The 20,958-nt window shown below is 36.5% G+C and overlaps 2 protein-coding genes across 2 annotated transcripts; one reads left to right on the plus strand and one right to left on the minus strand.

Annotated features, from left to right (window-relative positions):
• Window positions 1-2,230: 2,230 nt before the first annotated feature.
• LOC149264300 (putative chloride channel-like protein CLC-g) lies at window positions 2,231-14,428 on the minus strand. Its single transcript, XM_089398106.1, has 9 exons — window positions 14,295-14,428; window positions 13,987-14,187; window positions 12,659-12,836; window positions 12,151-12,413; window positions 6,051-6,320; window positions 4,912-5,931; window positions 4,069-4,183; window positions 3,691-3,785; window positions 2,231-2,261 (listed from the first exon to the last, which is right to left on the minus strand). The coding sequence occupies exons 1-9, from the start codon at window positions 14,426-14,428 to the stop codon at window positions 2,231-2,233; spliced, it is 2,307 nt and encodes a 768-aa protein (XP_089254232.1).
• A 2,443-nt stretch (window positions 14,429-16,871) lies between these two features.
• Window positions 16,872-19,939, plus strand: LOC149264301 (uncharacterized). The gene is made up of 2 exons (XM_089398111.1): window positions 16,872-18,671; window positions 18,785-19,939. Exons 1-2 carry the CDS (start codon window positions 16,872-16,874, stop codon window positions 19,937-19,939), a joined length of 2,955 nt encoding a protein of 984 aa, XP_089254237.1.
• The last annotated feature ends 1,019 nt before the right edge of the window (window positions 19,940-20,958 follow it).

Genomic DNA, 20,958 nt, shown 5'->3' on the forward strand with positions numbered 1-20,958 from the left:
TGTCCACATACTTACCAGTATACAGTATACCGAAAAATACTTCGTATCAAAACTCTAAACACACCTTGAACTCTCACAGTTCCTAAATATAACGATATGTTAATATAACTTTAAATATTTACATAGTTGACATTTGAAAATTATATTACCGTTAATTTATCTAAAAGACAGAAAAACATGGTAGCGATTGCAATGAAAATTATATTACCGTTAGTTTATCTAAAAGACAGAAAAACATGGTAGCGATTGCAAGGAATGCTTTCTTTAGATGGCAAAGATGTCTTCCACAGATCAATGACGTTTTATTTGGTCAAGCTTCATTGAAAACAAAAAGGTCGAAGGATTGAATTATTCTTAGAGATAAAGCTGTAAATTTTTGTATAATTATTAAATCTACACTCTGCTTTTATTATCATCTGACGTGCTTTTACTAATTGTTGTGTATTTGGAAAAACCAGCGTAATATTAATTTAACAATATGTCAGAGTTCAATTTACCCAGTTTTCTTAAGTTAATGGTTAATCTAGTTGATCCAATTGCTTTATGCAAAATAAAATTCAAATCTTATTATATTTTCGATTCAGAATTACAAGCGAAATAATGTTAATGGTTAATCTAGTTGATCCCATTGCTTTATGCAAAATAAAATTCAAATCTTATTATATTTTCGATTCAGAATTTTTTTTTTCCGAAGGTGGCAAAACCTATCAAACTCAGTGTCAAACCAACAGTGAGGACAGCCATCTCTGGCTGCTATCCGCGAATGTCGGTTTGACTCATCACTGTTATCAAGGAAAACCACGCCAGCTGTAATAACCCGGTCCGTAAGGGAGCAGGCTTTCACTCCTGCCAGATGCCTCTGGGTCTTGGGCCGTTAACCTGTTTCCTTACGTCCGAGGAAGACGAGCTCTTAGCCAAACAGAAGCAGTTTTACGGCATACTCCAGGCCGATTTTCGATTCAGAATTACAAGCCAAAGAGTTGAAGCTTTTTATAATATATGGAATTTATCTTTTTGTTTTAATTATTTTTTTAATATCGATTTATTTTATATAAAAATGTATTAGTTGTTTCATACCATCAAGGTGAACTTATATTAATTATTTCATACAATTAAATTAGAGTTATTGCAAACATATAAAATGACGTTGGATGTTCTTTCTTTGGACATGTTTCTCTAAACAAGCTTCATATTTACACCATTGAAAATGCATTGCATTCTTAGAGTTATTGTGAATATATAAAATGACGTTGGATGTTCTTTCTTTGGACATGTTTCTCTAAACAAGCTTCATATTTACACCATTGAAAATGCATTGCATTCTTAGAGTTATTGTGAATATATATAATGACGTTGGATGTTCTTTCTTTGGACATGTTTCTCTAAAAAAAAAGCTACATATTTACACCATTGAAAATGCATTGCATTTTTTGATTTTAAGTACTAACCACAGTTCCAATAGGCAATGGGATCACTAAGAGCATAGTGAAATTATTTTAGGAGTTTTGAATAGAAAATCCAATTACATTAATATTTTTTTAATTTTAATGAGGAAAATGTCAATGTTTAATGTATTATTATTTTAAATTTAAATAATTAGTGTTATTTGTAAATTTCTGAAAATATTTCTAGAGTTTTTATTTGACTATATATGGAATATTATTATGTATATGAGGCAACAAAAATTTAATGAAATCTTCTCCTATAAAAATTCAGTGTTTTTTTAATTTTTAATAAGAGAGGTTCAATCCATTTTTGCTAAGTAGCTGTCATATAGGTGAAAAAAATCCACAAGAAATAATGCTTAAATATCTATGAATTTAAGAGATTGTTAAAGCTAGAGTAAGAGATAAGATCAGACTGCTAAAAACAAATTGCTAAGTAATTGTAAAATTATTTTAAAATTCTCATTGTTATAATTAATTGTAAAAAAATGATTACTTAAGTAATTGTAAAATTATTTTAAAATTCTCATTGTTATAATTAATTGTAAAAAAATGATTACTTAAAAGGCTAGGATGAAATTAATCAATAAATATTATTAGTGTTCTAATGTATTTTTATTTTCAATATAAATAACTAATATGATTTGTAAATCTATATAGACATTTTTATCATCTCAGTTGAATAGTTAGTTCCCATTACTTTATATGGGGGTATTCTTAGGCATTTGAGACAAGAGAGGATTTAATAAAATCTCTCTTTATGAATAGTTTTTAATTTGTAGAGGTTATGTGAGTGAAAATATTTCAAAAAAAATTCTTAAAGATCCATGAATTGATTTTTGTGATAAAAAAAATATTGAAGAGTTTGAAGAAATATTTTTTATTATGTTTATGGGAATATAAAAAATTTCGTAAGTGTAAAAATAAAACATATCTTAATTTTTAAGGGTATTTAGCTATGATTCTTTGTACGAGTTCCAAATGAGAATAAGAGTAAGCCCTTTCTGCACGAAGTAAAATAGTGTAAATCAATTTAAATTTTCGGAATGTGTCATATAATCCTCTCTTGTGGGCTCTTAGTTCCGGAGCTCAGGCTGGTGGCAATTATTACTCTATATCTTTTTATAACAGAATTTTTAATGTTCAATAAGGAGAAATTTCAACAGAAGTATTTATCGTCTTAAAGAATTGACTGGATCACCAGCAGCTCATGGCGAGACTGGAACTGTTAATCGCTTCAAGAGCTTATTAAAGGTAATCAACTTTGTCCATTATTTTGAAAACACACTAAGATAGAAGATGTCTGATTAGCAGTGAATACTTTTAGTAATAACCTCCTTCACATGAAATTCGCTGAGGTTTAATGAATTTCAATCTTAATTTCCTCTGCTCTTTTCGGGCTGGATGATCATATCCAAAACCCAACCATTTTGGAAGCAAATAATCTCTAATCAAATTCAGTTTTTCTTCAATGAAAACTGTAAAACAATCAGAATATCATTACAATGATGCACCTTCAAAAGATTTCTATGAATGAATGCCAGTGCCACTATGAAGAAACAGAGTTAACGTCAGCCTCGGGATGCTCTGTAAATCCCAGAACTTATGAAGAATAGATTATTATCAGTTTCCAGGAGTTAGGATCCAGGTGCCCAGATCCATCTGATGCAAGAGAAGAACGCCACATTTTAGACTGGCCAATTTCAAATTAGGGCCTATATATCAGCACTGCGCAATAACATGGAAAATATAAAATTTTATAGGCTAGTTATCTACCAATTGGCTATTTTCCATCAAATTCTCAAGAAAAATTTGTAAAATTAATGTTCAGACTGCTATACTTCAATAAAAAGCTTATTAATAAAATAATATTTCAAAACATTACACCAATTTTTGTTTTAGAAATTTGCCCTCTACTTAATTTTGTATTTAAAAGATTGACCAAATTGTTACATTGATTTAAGTACTACTTGAAGTTTTTTCTAGGTACATTTCAGCTGAATTGTATGCTTCTTTATGCGTTACATAAAAGATTGCAACATTTTCTAGAACAGTATTACAAGTTCTCTCTCTGAAAACCTATCACCTTAGCGAACTCAAGGCTTAAATTATGCAAAATGTATCCTCCAAAAAAGTTTTCGGTAATGATATTACATCTGACACAATTATCTCTTCACAGCTCTTCAATTATTTTAGCTAGAAGTCACTTGGCTGCTGTTTTAATAGAGATGGCTATGCTCCGAACCTCTTTGGTTTCCTTTCTTCAAGATAAGGATGAAGGCCAAAGATATGGGCAGGCATAAAGTCATGCCGAGTTAGTATCCCAACAATTGGAGATCTCTGCAAAAGAAAGGAAACAAGAATGAGTACACACTACGGAAAATTATTAAACTGTAATGGCATGGACAGAAATGAGGAATAGTTAATGAATTCCAACGCAAAGCTACCAGTGATGCTTACTGTATGTCATTAAGGGTGTTCTCCAAACAGATTTGTAGTTGTACTTAACATAGTTCTTTTGAAAGATCAGGATAGAATGTGTAAAAACATGTGATATTGTTGATAAGCTGAAAGAGTGACAAAGACTATAAAATGTCTGGTAATTCTATCAATAAACACTTACCCCTGATTCTTTAGGCACCACACAGAGATGCCGCAAGCCTAGATGCTGGAAAAGGGAAAATGCCTTTGTCAATGATGAGGTCTCCACAACAGCGTACGGTGAGGTATTGCAGAATGTTGGGTATACGAACAATGTCCCACATTGATTAGAAGTGATTGAAGTGGGAAGGATCATGGGTATATAAGGATGAACAAATATCTCCATTGGAATGAGGCCTTTTGGGGTAAAGCCCAAAAACAAACCCATAAGGGCTTAGGCCCAAATTGGACAATATCATACCATTGTGGAGATATGTGGTGTCCTGAGACCCAACAAGTGGTATCAGAGCCAAGTTCGAGGTTACCCAAGTGGATGAATCCTCGGAATGTCGAAACAAAGATGGTGAGCCCCCGTAAGCCTGTGGATGAGCTCGGTTAAACAGGCGGTGTGCTCCGGATTCTTCATGGACGTGTCTTGCCTACCAACACGGTGAAGAGGAGTTGACCTGGGATGGAGCAAGCTCTCGAGACCGGTGGTGCTACCATGTAAGGCGTGAGCCACCAACGCATTGGAGCGGAGAATCCTGGTTGGTAGAGAGGGGAGAATCCTGTGGATGGTTTGAGGGGAGGCTCGATGGTCCTTTGTTCGAGGGGAGGATTGTTGGGTATACGAAAAATGTCCCACATTGATTAGAAGTGATTGAAGTGGGAAGGATCATGGGTATATAAGGATGAACAAATATCTCCATTGGAATGAGGCCTTTTGGGGTAAAGCCCAAAAACAAACCCATAAGGGCTTAGGCCCAAATTGGACAATATCATACCATTGTGGAGATATGTGGTGTCCTGAGACCCAACACAGAATGGATGTAAATCAACATACATTTCCCGTTCCTCTTCACTTATTTCTATGTCTTCAATCTTCAGACCTCTGCCTGAACCCTGTTTCGCAAAGTCCACAAAAGAGAATTTCTCCATTAATTCTCCAGAAACAATAAACTGTGAAGGTTGAAACTCTTTCCTCTTCAGCAAAACCAACAAATGTGACCTGAGGGCAAGCCCATGGAAGACTGGCTTTTCTAATAGTGGAGGTTCATCTATGACTGGGAAGCCATTGTGTCGAGTATTCATCAAAATCTGGACAATGTTTCCAACTTTCTCTATTCCAGACAAGGTTACCAAAGGACCTCTAACAACATCACCAGCAGTTAGGTTTCTCATATATGGTTCAGGATGTCTTTCCAAGAATGGAAACCCCTTCAAGTGCACAATCTTGTCATACACACTGCTGTTGAAGGAATCGGCTATTGTCTTTGATATTAGTAGGACCAACATAATAAAAGGGAGTAATAAAAGATTATTTGTTAGCTCCAAAAGAATAACACACAGTGAGACTGTCATCCTCATTGAGCCCCCAAGAAAAGAAGCTGCACCAAGCACAGCATAAAGCCCCTGATCAATGTCTGTGAAGGATCCAATCAGCTCTCCAAGGGAACGCCCATATGCAGAACCCATTGAAATTATGGGTATGAAGAGACCCGCTGGAAGTGCAAGGCCATATGTGAAGAGTCCCAGTGAAAAAATAGTTACAAAGTAAAGCATGAGTGATGATTGATGAAACTCATCTCCTGTGTCAGAGCTGAAGATATTTTTAATAGCACCATCATTTGTGTTGAAAAGCAAGCTCGCAAGGTCATTGTAATGACCTGCTGGACAATGAAATGGCTTGAAGTTTCCTTTAATGTTAGTGCTAGGACATTCTCCGCTGATCATTTTCGCTGTCGGACAAGGCTTGCATTTTGCTAGCCATGGAAGTCCAAATAGGCAACAAGATGTAAGGATGGAAACACCACAGGCAAGAAGAACTTTGGATATAGGTCCTTTCCTGCATCAAAGACATATACCAATGCTATTCATGAACACTCTGCACAAAGTCCACAGATTTTGCAAATTGGAAACCAGCTCTAAGACACTAAAACAATCACAGTATCTAAATCTACGTACTGATTGATGAGGGCGTAGAGCCTCAGAGTCTTCTCAAGAATGTAGTTGAAGACAGCTCCCAATATTCCTCCCATAACTCCAAGTATGACTACAGGAAGCAGATCAATAAACCGATACTCGACCTTCACAGAGCTCACATCAAACAATATCAAGCCACCATTTCCAAAGAGGCCACAGTTACCACTTTCACAATAATTTATGAATGCCTTCAGCACCACAGCAACCACTGCTGTCGTGAGAAATGTCCGCCAAAGAAGAGCACTCCGCCTCCTGAGAAAGCATTCAAAATCAATATCTTTGTTAAAACATAATCTTTCCTGTAAATTGAGATAGTCTCGCAGTTACTTGTGAGTCTATTTTAGAAAGTTGTTAATCCTAGATATTTCTACAAAGTTGTTAGTCTTAGAGTTCTTTTAAATCCTAGATATTTCTACACAGTTGTTAGTCTTAGAGTTCTTTTTAAGAAAGTTGTTTATCCTAAGATTTTCAGTATTGAGAATCCCATGAGTTTCCAATTCTTTTTCATTCCTTGCTCTGTTTGTGATTTTAACATGATATTTAACAGACGTAAATTGTGAAGGAGATAGATCAGAGCATGAGGTCAAGGGAAAGGTGAGTTGTCCCTCTATTAGCAGATCTACTAAGCTGTCGTTAATAAATTCAAGCCATTCCTTTAGAAGAGCCAAGTTGCTACTTTGCAGAGTTGCTAGCTCACGAGCAGCTTTCAGTATCTGTAAAGCCGCTACAGGGAAGACGCCCATCCTTGAGCCAGAACCATTTGCTTTTACTTCCACTAACTGCAGCTGCCGCTGCCTTGAGCTGCCATTATTGTTTCATTCTAGAGCACAAGGATTTGGTAAATGCTCGTAAATATGAAGAGCTGTGAAGGTCAGGTCTGAAGATTTTTGTCTAAAAGGTATGTTATTAAATTCACCTAAATCGTTGGTTTAATTGGCCTCACATGGATCAGTGGATCATTACGAAATTAATTGGCCTCACATGGATCACTGGATTATTAGATATTCCCAGTATACATCATATTCCTCATATTACTTATTGAGAACTTTATTTGGGAGGTATTTTTAAAGTGGGTATTAATTATATTGACCTATTTTGAAGTTATATCCTTTGCATTATAAAGATTATTAATTGTGCACTCTTCATCAAAGGGCAGTGTTGATTCAACTCTAGTTTTAACTAGCAACGTCGTGTAATCATAGGTTTGGATTCTTGTGAATTTGTTTTCTTTTCATTCTTGATTTTAAAGTGAATTTTGGCATTCTGTAAATTTAAAAATGGTATGTATAAGTAATATAGGGCAACATGAACCGGTTTTTATTGGTAAAACTTTTGAGGTTTTGTTTAAGAAAATGAATATTTTTCTACCAGTACAAGAAGGTTGGGAACTAATGGAGAATGGGTTCTTAGAGCCTAATAGGTCATGTATAATTCCTAGAAAATTAAATTGTAGAAATAAGAGAAAAAAAATAACAAGGTCAAGGTCTCGATCTAGGGTTTAGTGAATAACTCAATTTTTCCCAAAGTAATGGGAGAATCTAGTACAAAGTAACCCTGAAATATTTTGGAGTTAGCATATCAGCGTAGTGACAAAGTGAAGAATGTGAAGCTTCACACTCTAGCGAGAGAGTTTGAAACATTGAAAATGAAGGAGGCATAGAACATAGACTAATCCATGACAAGAGTAACCGGAGTTGTAAATAAGCTCAGGACTCATAGAAAGATTATTGTAGACCATAAAAATGTCGAAAATGATCTCAGAGTCTACCTATGAAGTTTGAGATGGTTTTCATTGTCATAGAATAGTCCAAAGATCTATTATAACTAATAGTAAAAGAATTAATTAGATATATTTTATCCCATGAATCAAGAATAAACATAGAAGGAGTCTATAGGAATTGTCTTCAGAGATTGAAGAATCCATTGGTAGAGGTAGAGACAGAGATCAAAGAGGAAGAATTAATTATCAAGCAAAGGGAAGAACTACACTAGAAAATTTAGGACAATCAAATTAGCCTCATCACTCTCAGAATTAGAGAGGAAGAGGTAGAAGATGAATGAACAAGTTCAAGGTACAATGTTACTATTGCAAAATATATGGACACGATGAAAGTTAACGCAGAAAGAAACAATTAGGTTTGAACAAGGGTGAAATACTATCTTCAATAATGAAGAAGGGACATATGAGTCAATATTCATTTCATTTCAAATCACTGAAGAAGATCACAACAAGTATCTTCAATTGTTGGATAGTGGTTGCAACAATCACATAGAGACGACAAAAAAACATCTTTTAGTATTGATAGCTATGTTCAATTTTAAATTACATTAGGAGATGAGTACTATGTCAAAACCCATTAGGATAATTTTGAGGTATAAAATGGGCCTTCTAAGGAAAACAATAAAATAATATTAAAAATTAATAAAATAAAAGTTATGAATTAAAATACAAAATTATACTTTTTTATTGTATTTTCTACTTATCTCCTTTTAGGTCTACTCACATTTCAAGTGCGTGCGCTCGTTGGACGTGGAATTAGATTTTGCATCCAACGAGTACCCACTCTACATATTCTTTAGTAGATTAACACCAAGAAAAATTCAAAAACATGTTCTTGCATGTATTTTGATTTTTTCTTAGTGTTGATCTGCTAAAAAATATGCAAAGTGGGTACTCGATCGATGCAAAATCTAATTCCCCATCCAATGAGTGTACACATTCGAAATTTGAGTAAAGCTATGAGGAGATAAGTCAGAAATATGATTAAAAAAATAGTTTTCTTCTTTTCCCTCCAAAATATTCTCCCTTGGGGATGACATCATTATCTAGAATCCTATTGGTTTTCTTAATGTTGATTTTATTAGTACATTATTCATTTTAAGGCCCACTTTTTTACCTCAAAACACCTCTAATGATATGCAAAGATGTTCCGCTTGTTATGACTAAGAAAAGTGAATAGAAATATATTCTTAATGCCTTTTATGTACCAAATCTTTGACACAATTTGTTAAGTATTAGATAGTTGAATCAACATGGTTATGATGTTAGATTCAAAGACTCCACATACACAATCTTAGATAAGTCACCCAGTAGAAGACTTGTTGCAAAGGTCCAAGTGACAAAGAATACAGTTTTTTCATTGATTCTAAGAAGCGTAAATCTATCACAATCATATGCACAAATTTCTCAAGCATGTATGAAACTTGGTAGTGGCATTTTAGTCACATAGATTTTAGGAGTCTTAATTTCTTACCAAAATATTCAATGAACAAACCATCACTTGCGAAAGTTTCATTCCTAGAAAACATGAAAGGGGAAATTTTCCAAAGGCCTCATGAAAAACCAAAGAACATATGGAACTTTTCCACATAGATCTATGTGGACCCATAGAAACTAAGTTCATTTGTGGAAGCTTTATTTCTTACATTTATTGATAATTTTAGCAGGAAAATTTGGGTGCATTTCCTCAAATATAAATCATAGACATTCACAATGTTCAAAGAATTTAAAGGGTATAGAAGAAAAGAAAAATGGCAAATATGTCAAAGTGCTTACATGAGATGGAGGACAAGAATGTCACTAAAGCTGTTTGTAGGATTTTGTATACAAGAAGGAATTAGAAGACAATTCACCAACATATATACTCCAAAACAAGATGGAGTAGTTGAACAAAATAATCATATCATTATGAACATGGAAAGTAGTATGCTAAAAAATGTAGTGAATTGTTCAAAGCCTACAAGTTGTATAATCTAGTCATTGAGAAAAGTGTGGTGAGAAAATATGTAAAATCCTTGGAGGAAAAATCTTGGAGTGATCTAAGAGAATGAAGCAATGGGTAGTACAAATCCATCTCTCAAAATAAATGAATAGGTGGGAAGTTTAGGGTAGCAAGTCCCTCCACCAATATTTCCAAGATTGCAACAAGTCCCTCCACCAAGATTGTCAAGATTACAGGTGTAAAGAAAAGAAGATGGTTCTTCTTCGAGTAGAGAGTTAGTAAATTCAGTGGGAACTCAAATAAATAGTCTATTTTCTAGCAGTGAGTCAGTAAATTTAGTAAGAAATTAGAAAACAAGGAGCTTAAAGGAAATATATAAGCAATGTGATGACATGTATCAGTGAGTTCATTTTTCCTTATTATCCCATCAGCCTACTTATTTTTAAGATGTAGTGAAAGAAGAGCATTGGATATAAGCCATGAATGAAGATATTGAAGCTATTGAAAGGAATGAGATATGGGATCTTATTGATCTCCCAACTAATAAAACTCAAATTGGTGTTAAGTGTGTGTATAAGACAAAAATAGATGAGAAGAGAAATATAAGGCAAGACTAGTTTCCAAAGGATTTGCTAAGTAAAAAAGTATTGAGTATGGTGAAACCTTTGCTCCAGTAGAAAATGGTAATTTTACCAGATGGATGTAATGTTAAATTTCTTGAATGGAAATCTAGAAGAGGAGGTGTATGTAGATCAACCACTTGGATTTGAAATAAAAGTCCCAGAGTACAAAGTGCACAAGTTGAAAAATGCCTTGTATGGCTTGAAGAAAGCTCCATGAGATTGTTATAATCAAATTGAATCTATTTACTCAATAATGGATTCAAAAGAAGCAACAATAAACCTACTCCCTATACCAAATCAAATCAATGTAATATATTGATAACATGGTATATACAGAAAAATTGATGTTAGATGAATTCAAGGTTACTATGAAAATAGCACTTGAGATGACAAACCTTGGTCTCATAAAGTACTTTTTGGGAGTTGAAGTCAAACAATCTACTCAAGGATTTTTTCATATGTCAACAAAAGTATGCTATACATATATCAAAGAGGTTGATGATTGACAAATGGAAATTAATAGAGACACCAATTACAACATGAACAAAATTGGGCAAGCAAGATGATGGACCAGTAGTTGATTCAATATCGACAATGATTTTGCTGATAACATTGATAATAGGAAAAACATCTAGAGATGTGCTTTCCATTTGGGTACAAATTTGATTCTCCATAAAAAAAACGTGCTCAAAAGATTCTTAAAAGATCTTGCATATGTGAAGAAGGATCCAACTCCTATTTTTTGACAGCAAATCAACAATTACATTGCCAAAAAACCATGGGTTCACAAGAAAAACAAATACATTTACTGTTGTTATCACCTCATTCGTAATCTTGTCAACAATAATGACATGTCTCTTAAATTTTTGGGATTTAGAAATTAGGTAGCAAATATCATTAACAAACCATTGGGACTATTTGTTTTTTGAATTTCAAAAACAACACTTATGCTTATGCATTATCACAGCTAATAAATATAACAATTAAAAATAAGAAGGGCATTAAAATATATCTCTCTTGCTAATTAAATTACTTTGGTATTAGATATTTGTAGAAAAAAAATGTTTTAAATATTTTTTTAAAAACTATTAATATATATATATATATATATAAATGGTTAGTCGTAATATTTTCCAAAAAAATAGATCTTCTACTTACTAATGAAAAAGGTTAACTTACTAATGAAAAAGGTTAACCGTAACCGTAAATTTCTAATTATTTTTCATTCTATTTCTATTTTTTAATTTAACAATCTCACTTGTTGTTTTTCCTTTTGTTTTACTAATATAAAATCATAAGCTCGGCCTGGAGTATGCCGTAAAACTGCTTCTGTTTGGCTAAGAGCTCGTCTTCCTCGGACGTAAGGAAACAGGTTAACGGCCCAAGAGCCTGCTCCCGATTACGGACCACCAGCAGGGTTATGTCAGGTGGCGTGGTTTTCCTATTTAACAGTGATGAGTCATCCCAGCATTCGCGGATAGCAGCCAGAGATGGCTGTCCTCACTGTTGGTTTGACACCTGAGTTGATAGGTTTTACCACCTTCGGAAAAAAAAAAAATATAAAATCATAAGCTGCATATGCACTACCTTCACTATTCTGAGCCACAGTGCTTTTTGTCATAGACATTTCCATAGTTTAATACTACTTTATTATAGGTCGCATCCATACCTGGCATAGGTGCTTAAGCATACATCCAAAAACACTCAAATTGAATAGCAAAGTAAACGTTGCCATACCATGTTGATATTTCTTCGAGTGCAAAGACCACACCGCCAATTGGCGCACGGAATGCTGCGGCCACACCAGCAGCAGCACCACATGTGACAAGATCACGCCTATCTTGATCATTTTTGATGTACCTCAGCCATCTCCATGTTACATGATAACGTTTTGAGCCACCCTGACCCAGCAGAGATGCTATACAAGACCCAGTGTGTATCATGGGACCTTCCTTCCCCAACACCAATCCAGCGGACACAGCACATATACTTCCAAATACCTGCACACAGCCAAGATTTAATAACCATTTAAAAAAATTGAAACCCCAGAAACGTTAGATTCTGACTTTCACATATGCATCTACGCTTTTGGACATTTTCCACACTACCATTGAGTAAACACAAATGATCTTATACTTCAGCTGCATTTTTCATGGGGGCTTGAATAGAGAACTCGGCATCTTGTTTAACCATTCACAGACCTTAATGATTCATGGGAATTTAATTGTGCTTGATATGTACACACCTTAACAAAAAGGGTATTTGGACCTAGAAATCCTGGCAGATCCACCCCATTCAGGTAACCCTTGATTTCTGGCACACCGGCCCCTGCTGCTTTTGGTGCAATATAAGCAGTAAGCACTACTGCCAATAAAGTTAGTGCTAAATTAGCGCCTGTAAACACTGAAAAGGCTAACAGATACCTGCATTGAAACGTTTCAACCATTTGTCAAAGCAATAAAATTGAGCACTAGTATTATTGCAGTCAAGAACAACTCATCTAGTAGAAATTCAATATAAACAAACGAATTGATAGGTCAGCGAGGTTGGATTACTTCATTAGTTTTTGTTTCTCTCTGTGTAAGGTTGCATTGAATCTATATGATTTGGGTGCATGGTATATCCACATCATAATAGCAATATTAGGATATTATCTTGAATATAATGTGAAGGGAAAAAATATGCAAAGAAAAAATTTGGTTCGTTTGTCAATACTATTATGATCCACACTAACGCAATTATGTTTACTGTACTGAAAATTTGGTGTATTCACATTACGACTATGATCCACACATATTGATCACGATTCAACTTTTGTCTTGAACTTATTTTCATTACGGATTTCAACAATATTCTGGAATCAGACATATAGAAGAGAATTCTTCGAAAAGAGGAGTTGATTCAGTTCCAGGGGTCATTCACTATTCTGCTTACCATCATGACTTCAGGATTGATCCAGGCAGTATATTCGCTACTTAGATCCTGCTACCTTTGTTTTTCTCTTCAGATTTTGAAAACAGACATCTGTATTTTTGTTCCTTTATTCCACATTTTCAGTTTCTCTACACTGTCTATGATTGAATTATATCGGCTGAAGAATTGGCATTTTGATAGTATAAAGCAGTTTTTTTAAGGCTTATATTTGCAGAATTTTGATATGAATCAAGATTTACATGTATTTACATGGTACAACATGAACTGATTTGAAAAAAACTATGTAACCAATACTCACTTTTATATATAAAAGTTAACGTTTTTTTCTTCAGGAAAAAAAAAAAGATTCAATTACTCGACCTCAGTTCTATCTATCAAATTCTAGAATCTACCATCCAGATAGAAATGATAGTTCTCTTCCTAACTATGCACTAAGTTTATATAATTCTTGACCTCCATTAAATATTAAATACGGACGGTGTGGACTATAACACAGACCCATCTAAACCAGATAAAGATTCAGAACTTTGTGTTACATATCATACCCAAGTAGTTTAGATGGGTATGTGTGCGTAAAGATAAAACAGAATATAGGCTTTCAGATATAAATGTAAAGATAATTCATACTATAGTCTCTACCTGTTCTGCAATATCAATTGAGATGAAATATGGAATTTCAACCCTGCAATGTTTTGTATTGCCAGGTTCACAAAGGCCGCAATGAGGCCAACGAATAGGCCAATCAAAAATGCCAACGCCCATTTCAGGATTAGGTACTGAAATATTTCTACATTTGTTCTGGATCTCCAATCTTGCTTGAACAAATCGTTTTCGATAATTCTGCGCGTTTATACACACAAGGTAAAACTTATGAGTAGCCATAAATACACAAAGCAAAAGAATGCAATTTTGGATCAAATTCAAAAAGAAAAAAAATGGGTTGTTACTCATAATCCAAACTCTCTAGGGGTGAGAGCTGTGCTCCAACTAGAGCTGTCTGAGAACTGGGATATGCAGCAGACCCAATACGTCTCCCATCTCTTTGTTTCAGAAAAGGCTGGCCTAACCCTTCTTCCGGCATTGTAACTGTATTTTTCTCATGGTTGATATTCCTATTGGTATCCATTGCTCACTAAATAATCTTTGTCAATGCACATAACAAATTCATGTAGGTTTAGTGCTCTGGAGCGGTCGTTGTAGAAGGTAACAGATACCACTCATACATTCTCCACAACTGTTTGGATTGCAACACCGAGTGGATCGAACTTGAGAGTCTGAAGCCAAGAGTTTTCACTAGATCTGAAGATCGAATTCTATCTGCCCAAGAATCGATCAGACGTTGTGGTGGGCTTTTCGCATTGCGTTGATAAAGCAATAAAAGACGACAGGAATATAACTTTATGTTCGGCTTTCTGTTTACAGCATATATCCACTAATACATTTCTTTATCGACGTCGATGTTATGACAGAAGCTACTTTTCAACACCTAACAGCAAATATCTTGTAATTTTTCCGAGTGAACTCAGGTAGATTTCGCAAGAGATCTAACAACAACCGATCTAATTTTACAGCCTTTGTGGTCTTCTTATTTCTTCCGTTCTCAGTTTCACACCAGCCAATATATTTTGGGAATGAATTTACCTCATATTGAATCTGGAGAAGTCAGATCCTCTGCCTTCAAACATAAAAATCTTGGATCACATTTTGTAAGGCATTCCCAGACCTAAGAGAACATAGGTCTCTTTCTGTCTACATACTTACCAGTACACAGTATACAGAAAAATATTTCGTATCAAAACTCTAAACACACCTTGAACTCTCACAGTTGCTAAACAAACATGTAGGTATTCTCGTAGAACGATATGTTAATATAACTTTAAATATTTACATATTCACATAGTTGACATTTGAAAATTATATTACCGTTAATTTATCTAAATGATAGAATTTGAATAATTTTCTAATATTTAATGATACTATAATTTAGAGGTAATAATATTGTTAAGTTTTCTTCATTCCTTAAGGATTTTACAAACTTTGTCTCCTTATTTGACTCTACCTTGAGCCAGAAGGCGTGTTATTTGGCATGAGCAGAAATTTTAGGAAGTGTCTTTTCTTTTCTTTAATTTATTTTGTTATTGTATATTAGGTATTTAGTCATACTTATAGGATAAGGAGTATTATATTTAATTTTGTGATTATAAGTTATGAATTTGAGATATTGTAATCTTATTTTTCACAATTATGTAAGATAATAAGGGCATAAGGGCATGAAAGTTTTAAAGTGGAGATTTTTCTTATCCTATAGCTAAAAGTCCACTAACTTACAACTATTTTCAATTTTATTATAAGTTTTCCACCCTTCATGTATCTTTTTGTCAATGCTATATTTATAGTTAAGCTTGAGATAAAAATTGATTTTGAGATTTTTGTAGGAAGTAGCTTTCTCCAAGTTGCTTTTGTTATACAAAAAATTAGCATAAGTGATCATTTTCTATTGAAGATCATATCCTTCATTTAGTTAGAGTTAAAAGACATACTCATATTAGAGCAAAATCATTGATGATTTTAATTGTTTTTCAAGATTATCGAGAGTGTTCACTATAAAAACAATGTCAACAATATAAAGTAGAGGCATGATAACTATACTAGAGAGATTTAATCCCACAAACCTTGGTTCTTCCAAAATACATTCTAACTTGTGTACGAATCTGTCAAAAAGAGTAAGGAACAAGAGCAACCTTGCTTAACTTTTATGCTACAATTTATTTCTTCCAACTAGCCCTTAGTGTTCCTAAACTTAGCATTAAATTTTTGTATAATATTGTGACACTAGCTGTCAAGTAGAGATGAACTTTTAACTCTTATAACATATTCAAAAGGTTAATCTTGAGCACCATGTCAAATTCTTTTTCAAAGTGAAGAAAAAAAAATAAAAGGTTGGTTTCGTTAGGTTTCATTATTGTGACACTCCTCCATAATGATTCTGACCATAACAAAGTGGTCTAAAATTGAATCACAATTCCTAAATTTAACTTAATCTTTTGCTCTTTATAACTTTCTAAACATACATTAATTTATTTTCAAAACAATTCCAATCATAATGAATCGCAATTCCTAAATTTAACTTAATCTTTTGCTCTTTATAACTTTCTAAACATACATTAATTTATTTTCAAAACAATTCCAATCATAATAGTACTATAGTTAACTGTTTTTATCTTCAATTTTAAAAATAAGTACAATAAAACTTTGAGTCTAAGATTTACAAAAGTCTTGCTTAAATACTAAATTGAAAAATAAAACTTTGAGTCTAGGATTTAGAAAAGTCTTGCTTAAATACAAAATTGAAAAATTTATAAATATGTGAAACTAAAATAAGTTCCAACATTTTAAATGTTTTACTGGGGATCAATCTCGGATGGAGGCGGTAACGGCGTTTCGGAAAGGATTAGGCTAAAGCCGCAGGAGCGCAGCTGCAGGACCACTGTTTTGGTTAACGGTTTGGGGAACAGGAAAACGACATGGTGACAGATCAACCGCGGAGAGTGACAGGGGAGCGGGAATCTACCGTTATGGAAGGTCAGCTGGTAACGGACCTCGTGGACTTCACTGAGGACCCGTTAGAGGGACAACAAATCTTCGAAAACCCTAGACTAGCTGCGCCGGCATTCACTCCGCCATTCGCTGAAGGGTCTTGCGCTCAGGATATCTCACCGGTAGTTTCACTGCCGGATCCCTCATCTTCTGCTAACGGTTTGGAGGCACCGCCTCTCTCCCCAGGTACCGCTCATATTCTTTCCTCGCTATCATCTGATGCCCTAGTATTTGGTCCTATCTCCCCTCAGCTTCCGGTTTCGCCTGAAGTTCACGGGACCCAAGAGACAATTCCACAAAACCCTAGCCCGATCATTGGGGTAAAATCCTCTGGTTTCTTTGGTACTCCCACGGTTAATGTAAACCCTCCGAATCATCCATCCCAGACCAAGGACTCAAACCCGCTGGTCGATCATCCGTCTGCTCCTCGCTCGAAGAAACGGAAGTCAAAATGTGTTAGGGCAACTTCAAAGGACATCACTGTAGATTTTGGCAACCCAATGGATTTCGAAGAAACCCTGATGATGGCGCGCACGGTGTTGGTTGGACATGTGCGAGGTCGCACATACTCGACGGACAGGCTGAAGAGGTGGGTCAAGGAAATATGGGGTGGCATGCTCCCACAATTGCCTGCTGTCGAGGTCTTCCAAAGAGGATGGTTTTCCCTTAAATTCGCACAAGAAGGTCACACGGAGGCGGTCCTTGAGAAATTTTGGCACATAGAATCTGCACCGGTGCTATTGAAACGATGGAGTCCGCTCTTTGATCCCGAGCGAGAACAAACTGCAGCAGAGCCATTATGGGTAAGGTTGCCAGGTCTACCGCTGCAATACTGGAGAGATACAGCTTTTACCAAAATCAGCAATGCATTAGGTACATACCTGGATCACGATCGATCCTATTTGGACTCAGGGAAGAAGTCGGTGGCTCGGATCCTGGTGCATCTAGATACCAGAGAAGGTTTGGAAGAGAAAATTACCCTTAAATTGGGTAAGTACAGGCGTTCGCAGATTCTAGATTATGAAGGAGTTCCTTTCCGCTGCAACCGATGTCATCAAGTGGGACACCTATACAAGGAATGCCCTTTGAATAATAGCTCTGCAAACTCTTCAAAGGTCTCTCCTATCCCTTCAAAGAGGATCTCTCCACTCATCCCTCAAGCGGAACAGAAGATTGCAGATCCTGCTAGAGACATGGTGGGGCCGGAGCAGAACAAGATGGATGTGCCCTCTCCTCCTATGACTCGGGCTCGGGCTGCAGCTGCTGCTGCACTGGCATCGGGATCTGATCTTATCTCTAACCCTAACTCAAAGGAGATTCCAATTGAATTTTTAAATTCAGTTTCTAGTTCCATGATGCATTGCATTGATCCCACAGTTTCCCTTGACTCACAAGAGCAATCATATGATCTCGTAAATTCTGTCTCATGTTCCAAGGCACATTGCAGCATTCCTCCCCCTCCTTTGGTAACCTCCACTGCCCCTCCCTCCTTGACTCGATCTCCCTCCCCCCCTTCCGATTCATCTCCTAGACATCCTCCTCCCCATCCATACTCCCTTTGCCCTCGGACCTCACTTGCAGAACACTCTGATTCTCAGATTGGACTAGGTATTGTCACCACGGGGCTGGGTTCTATTGCCACAAGAGGAAGGAAATCAGATCTCAATAAAGCTATAAAACTAGCCGGTGCTGAAGTCGCCTCTGGGCGACAGGCCACCATTGATGGGGTCCTTAGAGCTTCAAAACCCCCAAAGAGGGGTCCCTCATGAAGTTTCTCTCTTTCAACTGCAGGGGTTTGGCCAGCTCCCCCAAAAAACTAGCCATTAAACGACTTTTTGAGGTCGAAAATCCCGACATCATTCTTCTTCAAGAGACTCTGGGATCAGCGGAGAATATCTCACACTCTCTCTGTCACATCTCGCCTCATTGGAACTACATAGCCCTGGACGCAATTGGTAGATCAGGGGGTTTGGCGATTGGTATCAACCCAAAAACCATCCGTGTGGATTCATCCTGGGGTGGACCGGGTTTCTTGGGGATTGATATCTTCTCCGCTGAACTAGGGCAAAATTTGCGCATTGTCAATGTTTACGGGCCTTGTCAACAGAGGGAAACATTTTGGAGACAGCTCCTCAGCAGCAGATTGATGGCCCTAGACCGCATTATATTGGGAGGGGATCTAAATTTTTCACTGGGCTTTCGGGAATCATGGGGCTCTAGGGCTCAGATCGATCCCATCACGGACTACATGAGGGCCCTACTGGAGCATCATGAATACATTGACATCCCTATGCAGAAAGCCCTCCCAACGTGGAGGAATAGAAGGATTGGACCAGCTGCACTTGCCCGCAGGCTTGATCGATTTCTGCTGAAAGAACCACTAATCCACCATCTTCATAGGTATAAGCAATGGGTGGGTCAAGGAGGGATCTCAGATCACTCCCCAATCTTAATGGAGCTCTTGGGGCCTCTCCCAAAGCCAAAAGCACCATTCAAATTTAATCATCTTTGGTTACAGGACCAAAGCTTCACAAATCTTGTGTCGGAGTTCTGGAAATCCCACCCTATTGACCGGGAAGCTTCGATGGCTAGGGGCTTTGTCAAAAATCTGACAGAACTTAAGCACATGGTTATCGAATGGGCAAAAGCAAAGAAGAAAAGGGAGGATGAAAATCTCATCAGAATTGAAGAGGAGCTCAAAGACCTGCAGGATGACAGAAATTTGGCTTTTGGTTCTATGGAGGATAAGACTCGACTCATTGATTTAGAGAACCAAAAGCTGAACATTCTTAAGCTCAGGGAGGAATCTCTTAGGCTCCGGAGCAGGGCAATCTGGCTCAAAGCTGGGGATGAGAACTCTAGATTCTTTCACAACTTTGCAAAGGGTAGGAAAATGGCCAACACTATTTGGAATATTCCTCTACCCGATGGAGGACTGGCAGACACTTTCAACAAGCTCTCTCATCTAGGTACTTCACACTTCAGAGGCATATAAAAAAGTCCTGCGGGCACAAATCTGGCTGAAATCATCAGGGTGGCTGCACACTTTCCCAGATTTGTGAATGAGGAGGATATTGATCCGCTTACTGATCCTGTCACCATGGAAGAACTGGAGCACACCATAAAGTGGTTTCAGAAGGAAAAGAGTCCTGGACCAGATGGATGGACTATTGAGTTCTATACAGCTTTCTTTGACATCATAGGCGGAGATATTTTGAAAGTGGTTGAGGAGAGCAGAACTACGGGCCAGATCTATCATGCTATAAACTCCACTTTCATTGCTCTGATCCCCAAAACTGATTCCCCATCATCTTTCGATGACTTCCGGCCCATCTCACTATGTAATGTCCTATACAAAATCATCTCCAAAATCATCGCAAATCGGATCAGGCCCATTCTGTCAAAACATATTGCCCCCCAGCAGTTTGCCTTTCTGGAAGACAGACAGATTCATGAAGCAATTGGATCAGCCCAGGAAGCAATTCACTCTATCTGGACTAAGCGGCTCAAAAGCATTCTCCTCAAGATTGACCTATCAAAGGCATTTGATCGCGTTAGCTGGCTCTATATCAAGATGATTCTCATTCATCTGGGATTTCCCCTCCCCTTCATCAACTGGATCATGGCTTGCATTACCTCCCCTACTTACAGCATTCTTATAAACGGCGCTGCATCCCATTTTTTCCACTCCGAAAGAGGACTCCGCCAAGGCTGCCCTTTGTCACCTCTTCTCTTCCTGCTAGTTATGGAAGCTCTGAGTCGATTGATTATCTCGGCTAAAAGGGAAGGATCCATTAGGGGTTTAAGAATATCTGAGGCATGTTATCTTACCCATCTGTTGTTCATTGATGATGTACTAATCATGCTTGATGGTAGTGTTCGGGATACTTCCACTTTTAACAGAATTATGAAGCTATTTGCACAGGCTACAGGAATGGAGATAAATCGGACAAAATCATCCATCACGATGGTTGGCACCTCAGTAAATGAATCATACTCTGCAGGCCAAGCATT

The sequence above is a fragment of the Pinus tabuliformis genome, chromosome 6, assembly GCF_031772625.1.
Source record: "Pinus tabuliformis cultivar Carrire ecotype Pingquan chromosome 6, CPIR1, whole genome shotgun sequence".
Classification (NCBI taxonomy): Eukaryota; Viridiplantae; Streptophyta; class Pinopsida; order Pinales; family Pinaceae; genus Pinus; species Pinus tabuliformis.